The 20,317-nt window shown below is 33.2% G+C and overlaps 1 protein-coding gene across 3 annotated transcripts in view; it reads right to left on the bottom strand.

Moving 5' to 3' along the window:
- Positions 1-20,317, bottom strand: part of HDX (highly divergent homeobox) — a 189,819-nt gene that overhangs the window by 4,863 nt on the left and 164,639 nt on the right. For 2 of the 3 annotated variants that reach the window (XM_081126850.1, XM_081126851.1), the window contains 3 exons: positions 15,951-16,030; positions 12,875-12,958; positions 7,500-7,622 (listed from right to left, as the gene is read on the bottom strand). In XM_081126850.1, coding sequence (XP_080982976.1) covers positions 7,500-7,622; positions 12,875-12,958; positions 15,951-16,030 — 287 coding nt within the window. Of the gene's footprint in view, positions 1-7,499; positions 7,623-8,868; positions 8,929-12,874; positions 12,959-15,950; positions 16,031-20,317 lie in introns of those variants that run through there. The other variant, XM_081126852.1, reaches the window with a different exon arrangement.

Genomic DNA, 20,317 nt, shown 5'->3' with positions numbered 1-20,317 from the left:
CAGAACACACATCCATACTAGAGAAAAAAATGATCAGTGCAGTTTTATGTGGCTGACAGTGCTGATGCCCACTTGAACATAGGAAATTGTAAAGTAAATGACTGATTTTCTGCTCCCAATACTAAAAATAGCGTATCACATCTGGGCAATTTTTAGACAGCATTACTTGTAATGTGGGCTTTGGATGTAGTGGTAAAGAAGGTCCAAGGGATCAGAAACAAATGCAAGCTTGCCACTACCTATTAAGGAACAGAAAAATGGGGCATGTTGGAGAACATATGAAATCCACTGTTGAAATAGGACAGTATTATCCTACTCTCTTTATTAAAATAAGTGAGATATATAAATCTTATACTTTTTATCTTATAGCAAAGAGTCAAGATTAGAAGCTTTCTCCTTTTAGTCAAGCTGCATAAAGAAAGACTACTCCTGTCTGAAAAAAAGTTATTTATTTTATATTACTAAATATTTCTTGGACCTGGCTGAGTAGCTCAGTTGGTTTGAGTATAGTCCTGATATGCCAAGTTTGCTGGTTTGGTCCCCAGTCAGAGCACATACAAGAATCAAAAAATGAATGCATAAATAAGTAGAACAATAAATCTCTCTCTCTCTCTCTCTCTCTCTCTCTCTCTCTCTCTCTCTCTCTCTCTCTCTTTCTCTCTCTCCTCTCTCCTCTCTCCTTTCTCTTCCTCCTTCTCTCCCCCTTTCTTTCTGTCTAAAATCAATTTTGAAAAAGTTCTTTAATTTTCCACTGACATTGAGAATGTTTACAAAGTGGTCACCTAAAAGTACTACATGCTTTTTAAGGTGCTAGGTTGCAGTAATAGGACACGATGCCATTTTCTTCCATAACAGTTGTTTATCACTAACCCAGCCCAGGTGAAGCAAAGCTTTTGCTGACATTGGCTAATAATAGTTTATGAGGAATATATGACTGGATTTAGTTCACTTTAACTGTGAAGAAGATATATTAGAGTGGGAAAAGTGTTCTAACATTCATTGAACATATGTTTAGAGTATTGAAAAATCAAGTGGGTGAGCAGACTTAATGACATTCTAAATTCTAGTGGGGAGACCTTAAAATCAAAGAAGCACCATTATTTATTTCTTTGTCATTGCACTTCACATATCTGACTGACAAAATGAGTGCAGTATCAAATAGAAAAGCTTTAAAATCTGAGGCAATATACAGCACTACTAATGCATAAAAACCACTTCAAAAAATCCCCCCCCTCCAGTATCTTACTAGATTGCAACACTGGCACAAAGAACAAATCTTTGGGGTATGCCAATTGCTAGAACTGCCTTTTTCTTTGATACTAACACAATTAACTTTTTTTACTATAGGTTCTTCATCAATCTATCTTCAATGTTTGACCTAGGTTGACTGTTCCCAAAATATTAAAACATTTCACAAATATATCATCAGTCTCTATAACACTTATTCTAGGCCCTAGCTGTTAATGCCAAGTTCCATGATGTTAAGCTTTCTGATCCTACTTGCAAAGTAGAGAAATTGAAGTTCAAGAAATGCAGTTGACCTGGCTAAGTTCACATAATGCTGGCAACATTACATTATTTTTATTATAAAATTGTCATTTATTAAAAAATCTTTTGAGTAATATAATATTTCAGTCAGATCATATCATATATTTTTAAAGCCTGAACTGCTTCATTAAGGCAAAATATTCTGTGTACCATTCATCTCATTCAACTTACCCAAATTAAGATTAATGGAAAAACACAGGATTAAAAAAAAAATAAGAAATCAATGAAACAAATTCCTTCTAGAAATAAACCTCTAAGAATTTCACAGTCTTAAATCAGTAATTTAGACATCATTTGAATAACTTTTGTGGGGTATTATTAGTGTCTTCTGTATTTTGAGATGATAATTGACATCCATTATACCTAATATTAATTATGAAAATTGGAGTTTCTATTTAGATGCTTATTATATAAGCTATGACTTTTAGTACAATTAAAAAAAATGTTTTAAAATGTTCTATTGATTTTTAGAGAGAGAGAGGAAGGGAAAGGGAGAAAGGAGAGAGATAGAAACATCAATGAGAAACATTGGTCGGCTGCCTCCTGCACGTCCACTACTAGGGATCAAGCCCACAACCTGGGCATGTGCCCTAATCGTGAATCGAACCAGTGACCTCTTGGTGCATGGGTCGACACTCAGCCACTGAGCAACACCGGCCTGGCTAGTAAATTTTTCGTAAGGCATTCTTTCTTAACCAACATTAGTTTTTATCAGAAGAAAAGTATGAGAGAAGGAGAAAAGAAAATGCAATCTGTATGCTATTCCTAGATATCAAGAGATATAGAACAACTATATGCCACCAAACTGGACAACCTGGATGAAATGGATAAATTCCTAGTAAAATACAGCCTTTCAAAACTCAATCAGGAAGAGTCAGAAAGTCTAAATAGGTTGATAACTGCTGATGAAGTTGAAGAAGTAATCAAAGGGCTCCAAGCACACAAAAGCTGTGGCCCAGATGGCTTCACAGGGGAGCTTTACCAAACATTCAAAGAAGAATTAACACCTATCCTTCTCAAACTATTTCAAAAAATCCAAGAGGAAGGAACACTTCCAAACTTGTTTTACAAGGCAGCATTAGCCTAATTCTAAAACCAGATAAAGACACTACAAAGAAAGAAAATTATAGGCCAATATCCTTGATAAACATAAATGTTAAAATTCTCAACAAACTATTAGCAAATCAGATCCAGCAATATATTAAAAAGATCATACACCATGACCAAGTGGGATTTATTCCAGGGATGCAAGGCTGGTACAATATTCACAAATCAATAAACCTGATAGATCACATAAACAAATTGAAAGAAAAAATCACATGATCATATCAATAGATGTAGAAAAAGCATTTGATAAAATCCAACAACCATTTTTTTTTTTAAATATATCTTTATTGATTTCAGAGAGAGGAAGGGAGAGGGAGAGAGAGAGAGAGAAACATCAATGAGAGAGTCATTGATCGGCTGCAGCCCGCAACCCGGGCATGTGCCCTGACCGGGAATCGAACCCGGATCTCCTGGATCCTAGGTTGATGCTCAACCGCTGAGCCACGCCCAGCCGGCGAACACCCATTTTTGATAAAAACTCTCAGCAAAGTGAGAATAGAGGGATCATACCTCAAAATAATAAAGGCCATATATGACAAACCTACAACCAACATCATACTCAATGGGCAAAAACTAAAATCATTTCCCTTAAGAACAAGAACAAGACAGGGGTGTCCACTTTCACCAGTCTTATTCAACATAGTACTGGAAGTCCTAGCCACAGCAATCAGACAAGAAGAAAACATAAAAGGCACTTAAATTGAAAAGGAAGAAACAAAACTATCATTATTTACAGATGACATGATATTGTATGTAGAGAATCCTAAAGACTCCACCAAAAAACTACTAGATGTAATAAATGAATTCAGCAAGGTAGCAGGATACAAAATTAACACCCAGAAATCTATGGGATTTTTAAAAAAATATATCTTTATTGATTTCAGAGGGAGGAAAGGAGAGGGAGAGAGAGAGATAGAAACATCAATGATGAGAAAGTCATTGATCGGCCACCTCTTGCAAGTGCCCCATGGGGATCAAGCCTGCATCCTGGGCATGTGCCCTGACCGGGAATTGAACCCCGATTGCCTGGATCCTAGGTCGATGCTCAACCGCTGAGCCACACCCGGCTGGGTTATGGTGTTTTTAAACATCAATAATGAACTCTCAGAAACAGAAACTAAAACAACAATCCCATTTACCATTGCAACTGAAAAAAAAGATACCTAGGAATAAACTTAACCAAAGATGTAAAAGACCTTTACTCAGAAAACTACAGAACACTGAAAAAAGAAATAGAGGAAGATATAAACAAATGGAAAAACATACCATGTTCATGGATTGGAAGAATTAACATCATTAAAATGTCGATATTACCCAAAGCAATCTATAAATTCAATGCAATCCCTATTAACCTTTAAAAGACGGCATTTAAAAGACAGCATCATACAAACTCCATATATTTTCCAGGATAAACTGTACAAATAATGGTTTCTTTCCTTTTGCCTGTAAAAAAGAACATATATGCTTAGGTTTCTGAGTATTTAACCTTTAAAAGATGGCATTTAAATTCCATCAGCATTTAAATTCGGCCAGCGGGACCCACTCCTTGCCAGGAACTAAAGTTCCCTTTCATTGGATAAAGGTTAAAATATCAATAGCATATTTCACAGATCTAGAACAAACACTTCAAAAATTTATATGGAACTAAAAAACACACTGCATAGCCTGAGAAAGAAGAACAAAGTTGGAGGGATCACAATACCAGATGTCAAGTTATACTACAAAGCCACTGTAATCAAAACAGCCTGGTACTGGAACAAGAACAGACATATCTATCAGTGGAACAGAACAAAGAACCCAGAAACTGATCCAGGCCATTATGGTGAATTAATATTTGATAAAGGAGGCAAGAACATACAGTGGAGTAAAGACAGTCTTTTCAATAAATGGTGTTGGGAAAATTGGACAGATACATGCAGAAAAATGAAACTAGACCACCAACTTACACCATACACAAAAGTAAATTCAAAATGGATAAAAGACTTAAATGTAAGACATGAAACCATAAAAACCCTGGATGAAAACATAGGCAGTAAAATGTCAGGCATCTCTCATAGCAATATGTTTGCTGATACATCTCCTAAGGCAAGAGAAACTTAAGAGAAAATAAAGAAATGGGACTGCATCAAAATAAAAGCTTCTGTACAGCAAAAGAAACCATCAACAAAACGAAAAGGGAGCCCACTGTATGGGAGAACATATTTGCCAATGACACAGCTGATAAAGTGTTAATATCCAAAATATATAAGGAACTTATACAACTCAACAAGAGGAAGACAAACAATCCAATTAAAAAATGCTCAAAAATCTAAATAGACTCTTCTCCAAAGAGGACATACAAATGGCTAAGAAACATATGAAAAAATGCTCAATGTTGCTAATCATCAGAGAGATGCAAATTAAAACCACAATGGGGCATCACTTCACACCTGTCAGAATGACTACCATCAACAATCAATGAACTACAAGTGCTGGTGAGAGTGTGGAGAAAAGAGCACCCTAGTACATTGCTGGTGGGAATGCAGACTGGTGCAGCCACTATTGAAAGCAGTATGGAGGTTCCTCAAAAGATTAAAAATTGACCTGCCATTTGACCCAGCGATCCCAATTCTAGGAATATATCTTAAGGAACCCGAAACACCAATCGCAAAGAATTTATGCACCCCTATGTTCATAGCAGCGCCATTTACAATAGCTAAGATCTGGAAACAGCCCAAGTGCCCATCAGTAGATGAGTGGATAAAAAAGCTGTGGCACATTTACACCATGGAATACTATGCAGCTGTAAAGAAGAAGGGCCTTTTAGCCTTTGGCACAGCATGAAGGGAACTAGAAAGTATTATGCTAAGTGAAATAAGCCAGTCAGAGAAAGACAAGTACCATATGACCTCACTTATATGTGGAATGTAATAAACAAAATAAACTGATGAACAAAGTGGATCCAGAGACATAGAAACATAGAACAAAGTGAGGGATCTCAGAGGGAAGGTGGAGAGGGGGGTGTGATGGGGAGAGATTAATCAAAGAACTTATATGTTTATAAGCATAACTCATGGACACAGACATTGGTATGGGTTAAGCCTTGGGGTGGGATGGATGTGGGGTGGAGGGGATCAGTGAGGATAACAAGGAGACATCTGTAATATTCTCAACAACAAAGATAAAGAAACATTAACAAATAAATAAATAAATAAAACACTGGAGGAAAAATGTAAGAAATGAAGAGATATACACAACTGCTATTTAGCTTGCTGTATAATTCTGAATTCAAAACCATACTATAACTTTGGGGACCAAGACCACACTCCAAGTTATTCTTATGGTTGGACTGATTTTTTTACACTTATTTACCCATAGGACTACGTTCAACATTAGTAGCTTATTCTGTAAAATCTTTAGTTTAGGTTCCTAAAAAACAAACAAATTTTCAGTATTCTATGTAATATGCATAGTTCACATAATAAAGCAATAGGCTTAAATAAAAGCTGGCTAAGGTAACTCAAGATTACTATCTTGGGATATCTTTGTGTGTGGCACCAGGGGAGCAAATATCAAGAATATAAACACATAATGTATGTGCTAGTTTGAACCTCATGACTGAATTCTTTTCATTTAAATTTTTGTGGTTAAGTACTTCAGTGAGACATAGAAAGACTTTCTTCTTTTAAAAAAGGGAGAATTGTGAGAGGCTACGACTAATCTTTTCCCCTGCAGATATCTGGGATGATATGTGCAATCTTGTCAGTATATAAGGGATACATCTTTATACTCTTGAGATTCCTTACTGAATAAAAACCTCTGAGACTGCTTCTTAATGGTTACCTTTGTGACATAGTACTCATATTGAACTTTTCTAATAAGGAATCAACATGGCAGTATACAACTCAAAGACAAATTTGGTATCAATTAGTATTAAATGGAACATTATAATTCTATGATTCTTGTTAGCAAGTTTAATAATTTGTTATAAAAATTTCACATAAAATGAGACAGAAAATGTCATTTAAGAGGAATTTGTAAACAAAAATCAACAGCAATAAACAAAAGACATTAATTTCATCATTGGGGTAGAGCACTCAAACACTTTAGTTGAATTAGGATAAGTAAATGATACACCATGGTCACAAATAATTTCACAAAGTAATTTCATATTTTTTGGTGGTGAGCAATATATCATGAACTAGAAGGTATTCAAATATTTATGAACTTTAGTATAGGCTTGAAGGCAACTGAAATCCAGAAAAGAAGTAAAGGTCTCATGCTTTACTTTCATTTACAAAAGGTCCCCAAATATGTGCCTCTCTAGTTAAGGTAGCTGTTTTTACACACATTTTAAGTTCTTTAAAATTATTATTATTATTTTATTAAATTTATTGGGGTGACAATGATTAATATGAACATACAGGTTTCAGGTGTGGGTTTTTATGTTACAAGATCTGTATATTGCTCTGTGTGCCCACTATCCAAAGTCATATCTTCTCCCTTAACCATATATTAAGACCCCCTTCACCCCTCACCCCCTTACCTCTGGCAACCACCACATTGCTGTTCGTGTCCATGAGTTTCAGTTTTATATCCCACATATAAGTGAAATCCTATGGCTCTTAGCTTTTTCTGACAGACCTATTTCTAACTTGTAATTAAAATATGTTAATAATTTATTTTTATTTTCCACTAAAGCAGCACACAAAAATCTGAGTATGTAATCTCAAGAAATCGGTGTGAAAATGGTCATAAGTAACAAAGCCTTCCTTGATGGAAAGCAGGCATAAAGTACAAAAACATTATGAAAAAGCCAAGTGTTACATGCCATTTACAGCTTACTATTCTCTTCTGACACCTACCTGCTGTTGATCCTTATCCTCAGCTTTCATAGCTAGTATCAAGCTTCTAACAAATGTCTGAAGTTTAAAGTATTTTTGCTTTTGAATCTCTAGCTCATTTTCAATGAATCTGACTTCTTCATTCTGAAGGAGAAAACATCAAAGGATATAATTATCCTATGCAAACACAAGACTGTACATAGCTGATGCACAATAAAATTTTAAAAAATCAAATTAGAGAGACAATAAAGAATATAAAATTTTAGCATAAAAGAATATAAAGCACAAAAGGAAATTGTCTTTTTACTCAAGGACTCCTTTTTAAGCAAATCAACAACAGAAAACAATCTGTAAGGTCAAAAATCCAATGAAATTAATTCCAGTAAGAGAAAAATCAAGAAACAGTTCTCTTCTTGGAAAGACTCCACTTATATTAAACCTAATTAGCATTTGGATTAGTGTTAAGAATAGACAGAGCCCAATTAACCTCAAGTAAAAAGCAATTGCAGATGCAGTAATGCTGAATGTATCATTCACAAAGCCAAATACTAAGAACTAAAAAGGTTAGTATTTTTTTTTAATCAAAAAAGGATTGAAATTATTACTAAAACTCTCTTAAGTAGTTTGCTGACCCCCCTGCCTTTATGTAGGAGTCCATTACTCAGAAAATATCTCCAAATATACCACTGTATACCAATTATCTCTACAACTGTTTTTGCTAGTTGTATAGGAAAAAAGCAATAGACTAAGATTTGGAAAGACTTTAGTATCAAGACTATTGATAATTGTGTAAACTTGGGCAGGTTAATTAACTTCTCTGTGACTTTGTTTACTCATCAGTAAAATGGATATAATATTAATAATCTTTGGTTATTCTAGTTTTGAGGAGTATAAGTTTCAAAATGGCCATAAAAGTGCTCTGAATAGATTTACTATTAAAGCTACAATAATCAAGAAATCAATCATGTGTGGTAATGGCAAAAAGGTGGATATATAGGTCAGAGGAACAGAACAGTGTCCTGAAATATATATGCTGAAAAGGGTAATATATATTTGGTTGGTTTTCAAAAAAGATGCTGAAGTAATTCAATGGAAAAAGAAAGAGCAGTCTTTGAAAGAACAGTGTTTATTTAAAAAAAAAAAATCCAACCTTACCTCACACCATATACAAAATTTAACAAGAAATGGATAATATACTTAAAGGTAAATCCTAAAACTATAAAACTTCTAGAGAAAAACAGAGAAAATCTTTGTGTCCTTGTGTTAGACAAAGATTCCTCAATGGGACACAAAAAGCCTAAAGCCTAAAAGAAAGACTTCATCAAAGTTTTTAAAAGAAATTTGATCTTCAAAAGACAATGTTAATAATATAAAAATACAAGGTACATACTTGTACATCAAATGTCTGTTAAGGACTTGCATTCAGAACACATAAAGAACTCTTACAACACTATTTTAAGAACAGAAACAAATAAAGAGCAGGTAAAGTATTTGGACACACACTATATCAAAGAATATACATGAATGACCAATAAACACATTAAAATGCTTAATATTGTGGAGTGGAGGGGATCAATGAGGGAAAAAAGGGGACATCTGTAATAGTTTTAACAATAAAGATAAATTTTAAAATGCTTAATATGATTTGTCATTAAAGGAATACAAATTAAGTCTACAATGAGATTGTACTACTAACATACTACAATGCCTATTGTTAAAGAGACTGACAGTAGTATGTGCTGATAGGAATGTGGACCAATTAGAAGTCTCATATGTTGCTGGTGTGAGTGTAAAAGAGTACATCCACTTTTAAAAACGTTTTGGCAGTTTTTTATAAAATTAAATCTACTCTTTCCTACCACCTGATTCAACAATCCTACTTTTACCCAAGGGAAATGAAAACACATGTCCACAAAAAAACATACATAAGTATTCATAGCAGCTTTATTCACAATAGCCAAATATTAGAAACAAAACAAGTGATCATCAGTAGATGAATAAACAGATTATAATCATGATTACACAAGTATGTCCATTTGTCAAAACTTATCTAACTGTGTAAGGAGGTGAATTTTATTGTATGAAAATTATATATAAGAAAACTAATTAAAAATTAAAAAATAAATTATTAAGCAGCCTTTTTGCAGCTGGAGAATAGGTTTCAAAGTGCACAGCAAGACCTTTAACAGCATTTTTTCAAAAGTTTCATAAAAGTCATTAAAACGAGTTAATTTTCCTGGCATTTTTGTTGTCTCAGATGAAGGGATGCAGTTGTATTAAATACATTCAATATATGAACATGTTTATTGCATCAACAATTTTATCAGCTCAGTTTAGAATTTATTTTACCTAGGAAAACTGCTTTCTTTTCAAACCATTTAATATCAAGTGAATCATCTGCAAAAGATGATTCAAGCTAAATCCCTTATCTAAAGGTACTCTACAGCAATCTAATTTACAAGTAATCATTAAAATAAATTTCAACATTCTCCTGCCATAAAACATTTGGTTAATTCTAAATATTTGGGTTTTTTTTTTAGTGCTCATTGTCAGAACTATAGTAGTATTAAAGTGCTGACCAGGAAGTCTTTTCGAATACAAGATATATCTATCATCATTATCTTAGTGTCTCCTTTGAATACACAGTCCTTTTGAGCTGCACTCACAATCCATTAAAAAAAATTAAAACATTAATTCACATTTGCAAATGTCATGAAGCACCTAGTGGTATGCATATCTTTAATTTCTCATGTGAATATTCCTTCTTCTCAGTATTTATGTTTTTGAAAAACATAAACAGCTTTAAGATAATTTAATATTGGAGACATTTTCTTCTCAGAGCTGCTTTTTGCAAGTCTATTAAAAACTTCCAAGATTAGAGGTAGTAATTTATGTGTACTTTAGATATCTTCCTCGGTAAATGGAATGTTTGTGAGAGGAACTATTAAGGTAACATCAGCCACTGACTTTCAGAAGACAAGATCTAGCTAATTTTTACTGTTAAAATCTTTCCTTCCTTCCAGTAAGGTTTGTCAATTCTTCTCCAAGATAATTGTAGGGAATATTCAAGGTGTTTTTCTATGATATAGTACTCGTGCCTCAGGGACTGAGATCACCAACTTGTCTCATAAACATTTTGGGTTAGCTAGAACTCCTAGCAATATGGATCTTTACAAATATATCGCAATCAGAAACTTCCGTATGCCCAAACTGAGCACTGATGGTTGCACAGTAACAATTATCAAATGCACATCAGAACTATTATTTCATTCTGCTATAGTGAATCCCAAGAATAACGGGAGACTGCTTAATTTAGTGTAAGAAAAAGTTATCATGATTCAGCTTCTTGTCTTACTTGATTTCATAAAAACAAGTACTTTTATAATAGTATTAAAAATATTTCCAAGGATACTTGAATGTATTCATTCACTCAGGAATTAGTTACTGGACACCTATGTTGTATGCACTAGATCAGATAACACATAGATAAATACATATCTGCCTTTGAGAAGCTTATAATGAATTATACTTAAGAAACCTACAAAGTGATTTTGATCCCAAAACAAGAAGTACTGATGTGTATGCAATTAAAATACAAATGTTCTCTGAAGAAAGATTAAATTTGTAAACTGATAAGGATGTTTTAAATCAACATCCTGAAATTGGCAATGAGAACTGTTATATGAGGTTTCACTTACCCTTACTTTACGGTAACAAAATTCACAGATGAAGTGAACTGAAATATTTTTAATATTGATTATAAAAATATTCATTTCTATATTGGTGCTGATGTTTGAGAGTTAAAGAAGTTTATGTAGGATGGTGATGCGTTATAAAAGACATCCTTAATAGGGTAACAAAGGACTCCTTGTTCCCACAGCATTTAACACAATGGAAAACCCAGGATCATTAAGTGTCTTTTAGAGTTCAATGAAAATGTTAAATAAGATTTCTGGACTGGACACTCTGCCCTGCCTTGGACTTTAGTTTCAAAATTACTCAAGTGTGCTGGAACACCAGAGAGGAAAGGTCCTAGAAAGAATCTTGAGTTCTAGACACAACCCTATTTGAACTGCTTGAAAATGCTAAGTGGGGCACACTTAACCGCTGTGCAATCCAGTCCTCTTGTCTGGAATTTCCATACCCTGTGCCAAGCAGTGGCTTGCAGAGCCATTTTAATCCTGAACTGGACATTTAGAAATATATGATCATGTAGGAGAGATTAGAATGCTCTCTAGTACTTCACAACCAATAACTTTATAATTTTGTTAGTTGGAAATACAAGATTGTATTGTGCTCTTTGAACACTTAGAAAGTAAATTTCAAAGGATCATTTCCTTCTGTGTTTACACTGTTTCATATTTTAAAGTCTGACATGTTATGAACATTTGGAAAACAAAATCTGTTGAATGACATAACTTTGAATTATAGTAAAAGTGATTTTTTTTTGAGAAAATGACAGCTGTTGTCTTTTTCTGATTAGAGGTTATTTTCTGTTAATATCTAAGTCTCATGATATTTCAAGAAAATAATTTTGTGTCTGGAAAGAATGATTGTGTGATCAAAATTTCAGAAGACTCCAAAGTTAACTTGTAAGATATGATACTGATTAACAAAGGGAAAGCAATTATACATATATGTAGAAAATATATTAATATATGGACTGATAGCTTATGTCAAAATTTAATAAAAACAAAACTGTGTATGGTATGCTGTCAAAATAAGTCTTTCAGTTTAGTAACAAGTGACATTAAGAAAAGGCAATTTTTATTCATATTCATTTGGTATTTGCGTTAAGGATTGTTTTTAAACTTCTCCTAAAACCAATATACTATTATATTTTTTTTAAGTGGTCTTCAGAAGTTGCAGTTAAAAATAAAACTAGCAAAGGAAAAACCTGGAAAAAAATTCCCCTTTACCTCCATTTAAAAATGAACATTGGGCAATAGTGTGGTGAAGGCTGTCGGGGGAGGGTCGGCAGGTGTGAGGTGGAGGGGGTCAATGGAGGGGGAAGGGAGAAATCTGTAATACTTTTAACAATAAAGATATAGTTAATAAATAAATAAATAAAATAAAAATGAACACTGGATTTGAAAAAACATTGCCATAAATTTTACTTTAACCACCACTATGCACTGGATCACCTTGTACACCATCAATATCTATTCCTACTGAGCAAACCCTGTGCTTATAACTATAACCACTGAACCAGCCAGTATTAATTAAAATGACCAGCATCCTGACTGATATCTAAGTTGTCTGAGAGAGTCAATATGGAGCCCCGGGATGTTTAACTTATCAAATGGGAGTGAAATAAACTAGTACATAAATACTGTAAAAGTCTGCCTCATTTAATATCTTCTCTTAATGAATTCACAATTTGAAATTACTTTTACCTTATAATCCAAGAAAGAATTCACTTGTTCTACTTCAGAATTACTTATCATGTCACTTTCTTCATCATCAATAATTTCTATTTTCTGTAACACAGGTAGAGAAGTTTCCATGAATATAGCTTTATCATCATCACTACACTCAACAATGTATAGAGCATATACATTTAATGTTCAACTTTAGTTATGAGATTATCTAGTCTACAGTATCTGGAATAAACTTTGATAACTGACTGGTTCCTCAGTGTTGCACTCAGTGTGTGTCTAAGTCACCTCCTTTAATTGATTACTGCTTAGTAAATAGAAAATTACTGAAGAGGAGATAATGGGAGCATGTATAATAGTGTCAACAAGAAATAAATAAAGTAAATTTAAAAAATAAAATTTTTGTTCTACTATTTTTAAGAAAACCTTTCACACTATCCCAGAAAAAAATAGGCATTCAAATCCTGCTTAAATAGCACCTTCCTGTGACAAGGAACTTGTTTCTTATAAGGGTAGTGTATTTAATGGTAACCATACCTAATTGGTTTAAAGCTTTCTTTTTTTTTAAGTTCCCACACATCTCTGCAATTTCTGATGTAAAATGTCAACATAAGCCATGCATTCTGAAGTCAAATATAATTTTTTAAAAATTCATTTATTTACTGCACTACATTAGCTCGTGGTTATTTGTTTCCTTCACTGGACAGTAAAAAGGAAGAGTGAGAGAGATGCTAAACTGCCCTTAGCTTTAGAGTTAGGGTACAGCATATTTTGTTCAGTATCTTGTACACAGAAAGTATTAATTAAATATCTGTCAAAAGAATAAACAAAACAACTTAACACTGATGAAAAGAATGATCAATAAGCTCGAACCATGGGTGCAAGGCAAGTTTTCTAATCCTGGAACATTTTTGACAAAAGCAAAACCAAAAGATAAAATCAGCTCTAATTTTTACTTTTGCATATGAAAAACACAGTTAAGGAAAAACAATTTTAAACATTTAAACCCAGCTAACCCAAAATAAATTTTTAAAAGAGAAAAGCTAAAGCTATAAATAGTCACTAGGCAGTCTTAAGAACAAGCGCATTAATAGCAACATCATAGGCAGAATTTGAAATCAAGCTTCCTACCCAGCAAATAAAAGCCACAAACAATCTTGAAAGTATTATATTTGACATATTCTCTATGGGAGTACAACACCATAACAGGGTTCGTGACCTGCAGGCTTCTGAGCCAGGAGGACAGCTGCAGTGAAATTGCTTTCTACCGCTGCTTGGAGATGAATCTAATGTTTTGTTTTCTATTATAATCACTATAAACTTTGGACTTAATCATGTCAGCTCTCACCATACCTCAGATTTGATACTTTTTTGCTGTTGTTTTTTAGATTCTCAATATATTTTGATTGGTTCTGAGATAACCTAGCTAAGTAATCCAGAGAGGAAGGCACCAAAGGCCACTGTATAGATTTTGCATATAAATTGGTCTTACATGTCTTTGTGATTTATTATCTATGAATAATTGGGGAAATTCAAAAGTTACAGGCAAAAAAGATCAACCTTTGAAATTTTGGACTTTTGTCTCTGAAAATTAGTTATTCTTGAAAAATTAAGTGCCTAAGTGACTGTGAGTCATCCCATGACATGAATTCATTATCTTCAAATGTCGGCTGCAGGGGATACCCAGTGCAGAGAAATTCAGGCTAAAATGAGCATGTTTTTAGGGGAAAAGAGGTTCTAATTTGCAAGCAATCATATGTAACTTGTATAATGTAACTCAGATCTGGAGCAGAGAAGATTATTACTTGGTGGGATTTAAGAATACTAGCACAATTAGTAATTGTGGAAAACATTTATTACTAGCTATATAATGAAAACATTACTTTGCCTCAAAATAAAAGCTTGTTTTCCTATGTACCCATTGAATGTAGTGTTAGAAGGGTCAAGCATCAACTTAAATCAAGACTAAAGTCAATAAAATGCAATCCTAAACAATATTGTTCATGTAGAAAACACTTATATATTGTTGATGTTTAACAAAAAAGAACAAAATTGTATTTTATGTGCTTAACTTTTATTAAGGAGATGTGGTAGGATTATAGTGTCTAATAAATGTTTGTAATGAAAGCCAGGGTAAATCTTAAAGTTACAGCAATTTTGTAAAAGAAAAATCCATTATAGGGACCATTTTATTCACACGTAGGATGTTTGTTCATAGGAAGGCCACAGATTTTGTGCCCTTGTCACGACCCCAAATTCCTGTTGGATGTGTTATAAACCGAGGAACCATTTCTTTAGCCCCCTGCTCTGAGCATGCCCCATAGGGAACATTTTTTAAAAGTTTCAATTAAGCACAAAACACTGATTCAAAAGCAAAAATAAAGCACAATGACATTTGCCTTTATGTCTGACTTTAATACCACCTCCATATCTGTATTACTTGATAAAGTCAGAATATAAACAGATGTTGCTAAAACAGCTGCTTAGAGGACATTTCTACATACCAATAATGTTTATATTTTTACAAAGCCCAGTTTAATTGACACATAGCCTGTCTCTGCCTGCTATTCAATTGGTTAATACTGTCTTTCCTCTATTGCTGCAATTTTTAAGATACCTAACAGAGTCCAATTAACCAGAAAGAAAAAAAGGTTCCAAACACACTATGTAAGAGGTATATTCTGAACAGAGACCTTGGAGTAAGGAATCCTTGGATACAGGTCCCAGAACTAGCAAAGGGCTCCTTCATAATCTCAGGCTAAATTTGGTTTTAATTTTGCCATCTGTGAAATGAAATCTGCTCTTTGCTAAATGTGTTAAGGAAAATAACTTGTTATGTATAAAATATCCTATGTGTAGTAAACTGGTTTTTAAATTTGCAAATCTCTTAAACCAAAAAAATCTGAGATTAAATTGACAGTGCTTTAACTTTCATTTATTAAACTGTCAAAGATATATAATTCATTGGTAACAGTTCAGTTTTAGCTTGTGAAGTCGAGCAAGACTATTCTGACAACACTAATATTGTCACCAACTGGAAGCATAACCTTAAAATTCATCATGGAATGAGGAAAGAATTTCAAAATATACATACCACATTATCTTCGGATACTTCATGGTGGTTCTCCTCCTTATCCACCCTTGTCTTATTAGGAACAGCTTCATTGGACTCTTCTATAGAAAAAAAGGCCATGATTTCATTTTACACTCCTCAAAACTTTATTGAGAATGCTTTATTCAAGATCAATGAAATAATTTATTTTAAAAAGACACAAATGGCAAATTTACTTTGTATATGCTTTGTTGAGCAATTCTACTTCTAAAATGTGTTATGAGGAAATAAATATGGATAGGTAAAAATAAAAAGATGGTCACCATTGTGCTATTTATTACTGAAAAAATAGAAGCAACCTATATACTTAACAATGGAGGGTTGGAGAAATCATTTAGGGCCTATCCCTACAATAAATGCTATGAAACTACTAAAAATGAAGTAGTACAATAGTTGATAATAAAGAAAATATTCATGATATATTGAAAAGTGAATAAATGAAGGTGACAAAACCTACTATGTAGGTATACTAAAATATCTGCACATATTCACAGAGAAAAAAACTAACACTATTTACATCAAAACATTGCCATTATTATTTATGGATGAAATTACAGGCACTTTTTTCCCCCTTTTGTCTAATTTTACTTTTTTCAAGAATTCTTGTTTTTTTCCATTTGCTCATTCATAGTTAAATATTTTCAAAATGAACATACATTACTCATTGTATTAAGAGAAAAGTGATAATTTTCAAATACATGATATGATATAAAGCTATAAATATAGTATGTTTCCAATTTTATAAAAAGGCATGTGTTTGTGAATGCAGGCACACACACACCTGTATATATGCAAAGAGAAAACACTGTCAAAAACATGTTCCCACCCCTATTTTAAGAATGGTTATCACTGAGGGGTAGGATTATTTCCAAAATTCTCATTGTATTTTTCAACGTTTTCTATAATGAACACAGAGAAACCAGTTTACTAAAAAGCTCTCTGTTCTGAGGTAGGGGAAGTGGCTAGTTCGTAGCACAGGATACCTACAATAACCACCTGTTTTAGATTACCTCTACCTGTACTTCTTAGGAAAACAGGGCAGCAATATTTCTCTGTTCTTTCTGCACAGCCATATCATGGAGATTACTTACATAAATACTAGTGGAAGTTTCTAGTCCTTTAGTGACCGACATTTTATTTCACCATATAAAGCAGAACAAAAATATTTATCAGCCCTCAACATTTTTCCAAATCCATTCCTTTCCATGGAAAGACAAATAGATGTGTTCTGTATGAACATGGGGATGATTAGGAGGAAAACATGGTTGATCTAGGAACTCACACATGAATACATAGATAATTAGACTTTAAGTATTCAGAAAATTTTACCAGTTTTAATGCAAAGTTCAAAATTATTTTTTCTGAAAGAATGGTTCCTAGACAGAGGAAACTATTATCTATTTTTTATTTAGAGATTTCAAATCACAGGCATTTCAATTCCTATGTAATAGGCAACTAAATGAAATGAAGGGAGGGAAAATTGTTATCAAATTTAGTTTCATAGCTGGTATTAGTACTGATACACTCAGAATAGAGGTTATATTCTTCATTAACAAGATAATTACTGGAATCATTCTTTATTGGCTTGTTTTACATTTCTATTCTCACTTGCTCATAACTTTGTACAGAGTTCTGCTTTACCCGAAACATGTTCATTCATGGTTATTTTATAAGATGTAACAAAAACTGTTTTTAGGATTTCTGAAATAAAAAAGTGTGAAGTGATACAGCTGAATAGGACATGTTTTCTTTTACTTACAGATAGCTTCTACATTAGTGAAAGTTTGAAAGTTAAACACTGTCAATGTGCCTGGTTATTCCCCAAGAAAAACCATCCTTACTAATTGGAAACTAAACAAGTGAGTGGAATATTAATCAGTGAAAACTCTAGAGGGCATTCTACATGGTGGCCATAGTAACTGTATGTAGTCATCTTTCATGTGCCCACCCACATAATAGATACAGCTGAAAAAAGGCTTTGTTGTAAAATTTAACGTTATAGATATTAAATTTTCCCATATTTAAACAATTTGCTTCTAAGAGTAGTAGAAATCTTTAAAATTGCTCAACCATAAATATATTTTGGTGAACACAGAAATTGAAATTAAGGAAATTGAGTCATCTATTACTTCTGTGGAGTTCACAGTTAAGTAAGGGATAAAGCCTGGAAGTTTTTTGTTTTGTTTTGTTTTTTAATCAATACCAACCACACATCCTTTTATGCTCTATTCAGGCAAAGGAAATGGGAGAAGTGAAGGTGAAGATAGCAGGTGGAAGTTAGAGGTGAATCAGAATCTCTGTATCAGAGAAGTACCTATTGTCTCAGAAGCAAAAGAATGGAATTGAAACTGCTGAAAGATAACAGCACTTTTTGGTTACTTTAGCAAACCTGTCATTTACTGTGTTTTAAAACTGATCTTTGTTTATGCTTATAGAATTTTTTTCTAGAAACTTTTTTTTAGATTCTCACCAGAGGATCATGTGTATTGATTTTTTTTATTTTTAGTTTTTGAGAGAGAGCAGGAGCTCAACATCTATGTGAGAGAGAAACATCCATCAATTGCTTCCTGTACATGTCCTGACCAGGTATTGAACCCACAACCAAGGTATGTGACCTGACTGGGAATCAAGCCCACAGCTCTTTCGGTATACGGAATGACATTCCAACCAACTAAGCAGCCCACCTGGGGCTTTTAATGTGATTTTTAATTGATTTTAACATGTAAAATGTAAGACCTGATTTGAAGACATTTTTTTTTTTTTCTTTTTGAACATTCAGAGGACTATCAATAGCCATATTATAAAGGACCCTGAATTTTAAGTTGTTCTGTTTTTGAAATAGTATGGTCATCTATTCATTCTGTCTCTCTATATCTACAATGCCATGAAGTTAAGGAAAATCTCAAAGTAAACAAATATTTAACTGCATTTTCATAACTGGAAGAATATATGGTTAGTATATTTTAAAGGTATAATATTAGTCTATGCCAGATGATGCAATTCACTTAATCATCACAAAAAGATCACACAGTTGAATCACTCAGATTATTACTCTGCATCAGCAAAATGAGGAAGTGAATAAGACAGTATATATAAGGCTCTTTTCATTACTTGAAAATTATTTTATGATTTTCTGGTGCAATTTCTGATGAAAATGAAAAGCTTACCATGCAGCTGTAAAAAATAAGCCACTGAGAGGAATTCTAGGCAATATCACTTCCCATCAAGTGTTTTCTTGATTCATGCATTAATTTTCTTTTCTTTGTCGGATTAGATCTTGATTACTATGCCGGCTGTCTAGAGAACAAACTATTAAATGACAAAGGATGCCAGTGTAGAAGCAGTGGTCCGTTAGAAAACTTAAAATTTGCTCACCTTTTTTTTCATTAACTCCTTATTTTTTAAAATTTCCTCTTAGGTGGGTAAATGAGAGTTGGGGAATGAAGCTCTCCTTAGAGGTTTATGTAATTTCCTTTTATCAGATTTATTTCCTCACAGCTCTCCCATCTACCCATAGAAACACACAGTCATCCTCTAAAATCTGTTTATGAATCACTGAAAATACTCAAGTATTCCCAGGCATATACAATTTAGTAAAGACTACTATTAGACAAAAATGGTTTAATGAACCCACTAGATTAAAAATAAGGGGCTTGGAAATGATGCAATAGCTTCTCCTTTTTTTCCTGCTTCAGTTTCTTGTTACACTGAATTTTCTGTTATGATCTTCATCAATGTCAATAACAAATGTTGGTAAGAAAGAAAATACATGGCCCTCTCAATTCTAACAGCTTTTTTGTCCCTTTCATTACCTAACCTACTGCAATCTGCCTCTCTTGCCCATGTGATTGCTTTTGAAAGAATATCTTAAACGCTCAATTAAATGGCTTCTCATTCTTTTATGTAAATTTTATTTTCCCTCTTGATTGAGGTATAATTGGTATACAAAAACTGCACAAATTAATGTATACAATTTGGTGAGTTTAAACATATGTATACACTTCTGTTACTATCACCACAATCCAGGTAATAAACATAACCATTGGCTTCAAAAAATTCCTGTGTTCCTTTTTTGGTGTTAAGAACACACCATGATTTACCCTCTTAAGTTTTTAAGTACACAACCCTTTATTGTTAACTATGTTGCTCAGCAGATCTCTGAAACTTACTCCTCTTAAATAACTGTACTTTATATTTCTTGAACAATAACTCCCCAGGTCCCTCTGCCCCAATTCCCTGGTACTACGATTCTATTGTCCACTTATATACCTTTGACCATTTTAAATATCTCATATGAGAGGAATTTCTACTCAATCTGTATGAGATCCTTGAGAGAATAATAACCCCTT

The sequence above is a fragment of the Miniopterus schreibersii genome (genome assembly GCF_964146895.1).
Source record: "Miniopterus schreibersii genome assembly, chromosome: X".
Classification (NCBI taxonomy): domain Eukaryota; kingdom Metazoa; phylum Chordata; class Mammalia; order Chiroptera; family Miniopteridae; genus Miniopterus; species Miniopterus schreibersii.
This window is presented reverse-complemented; position numbering and strand designations above follow the sequence as displayed.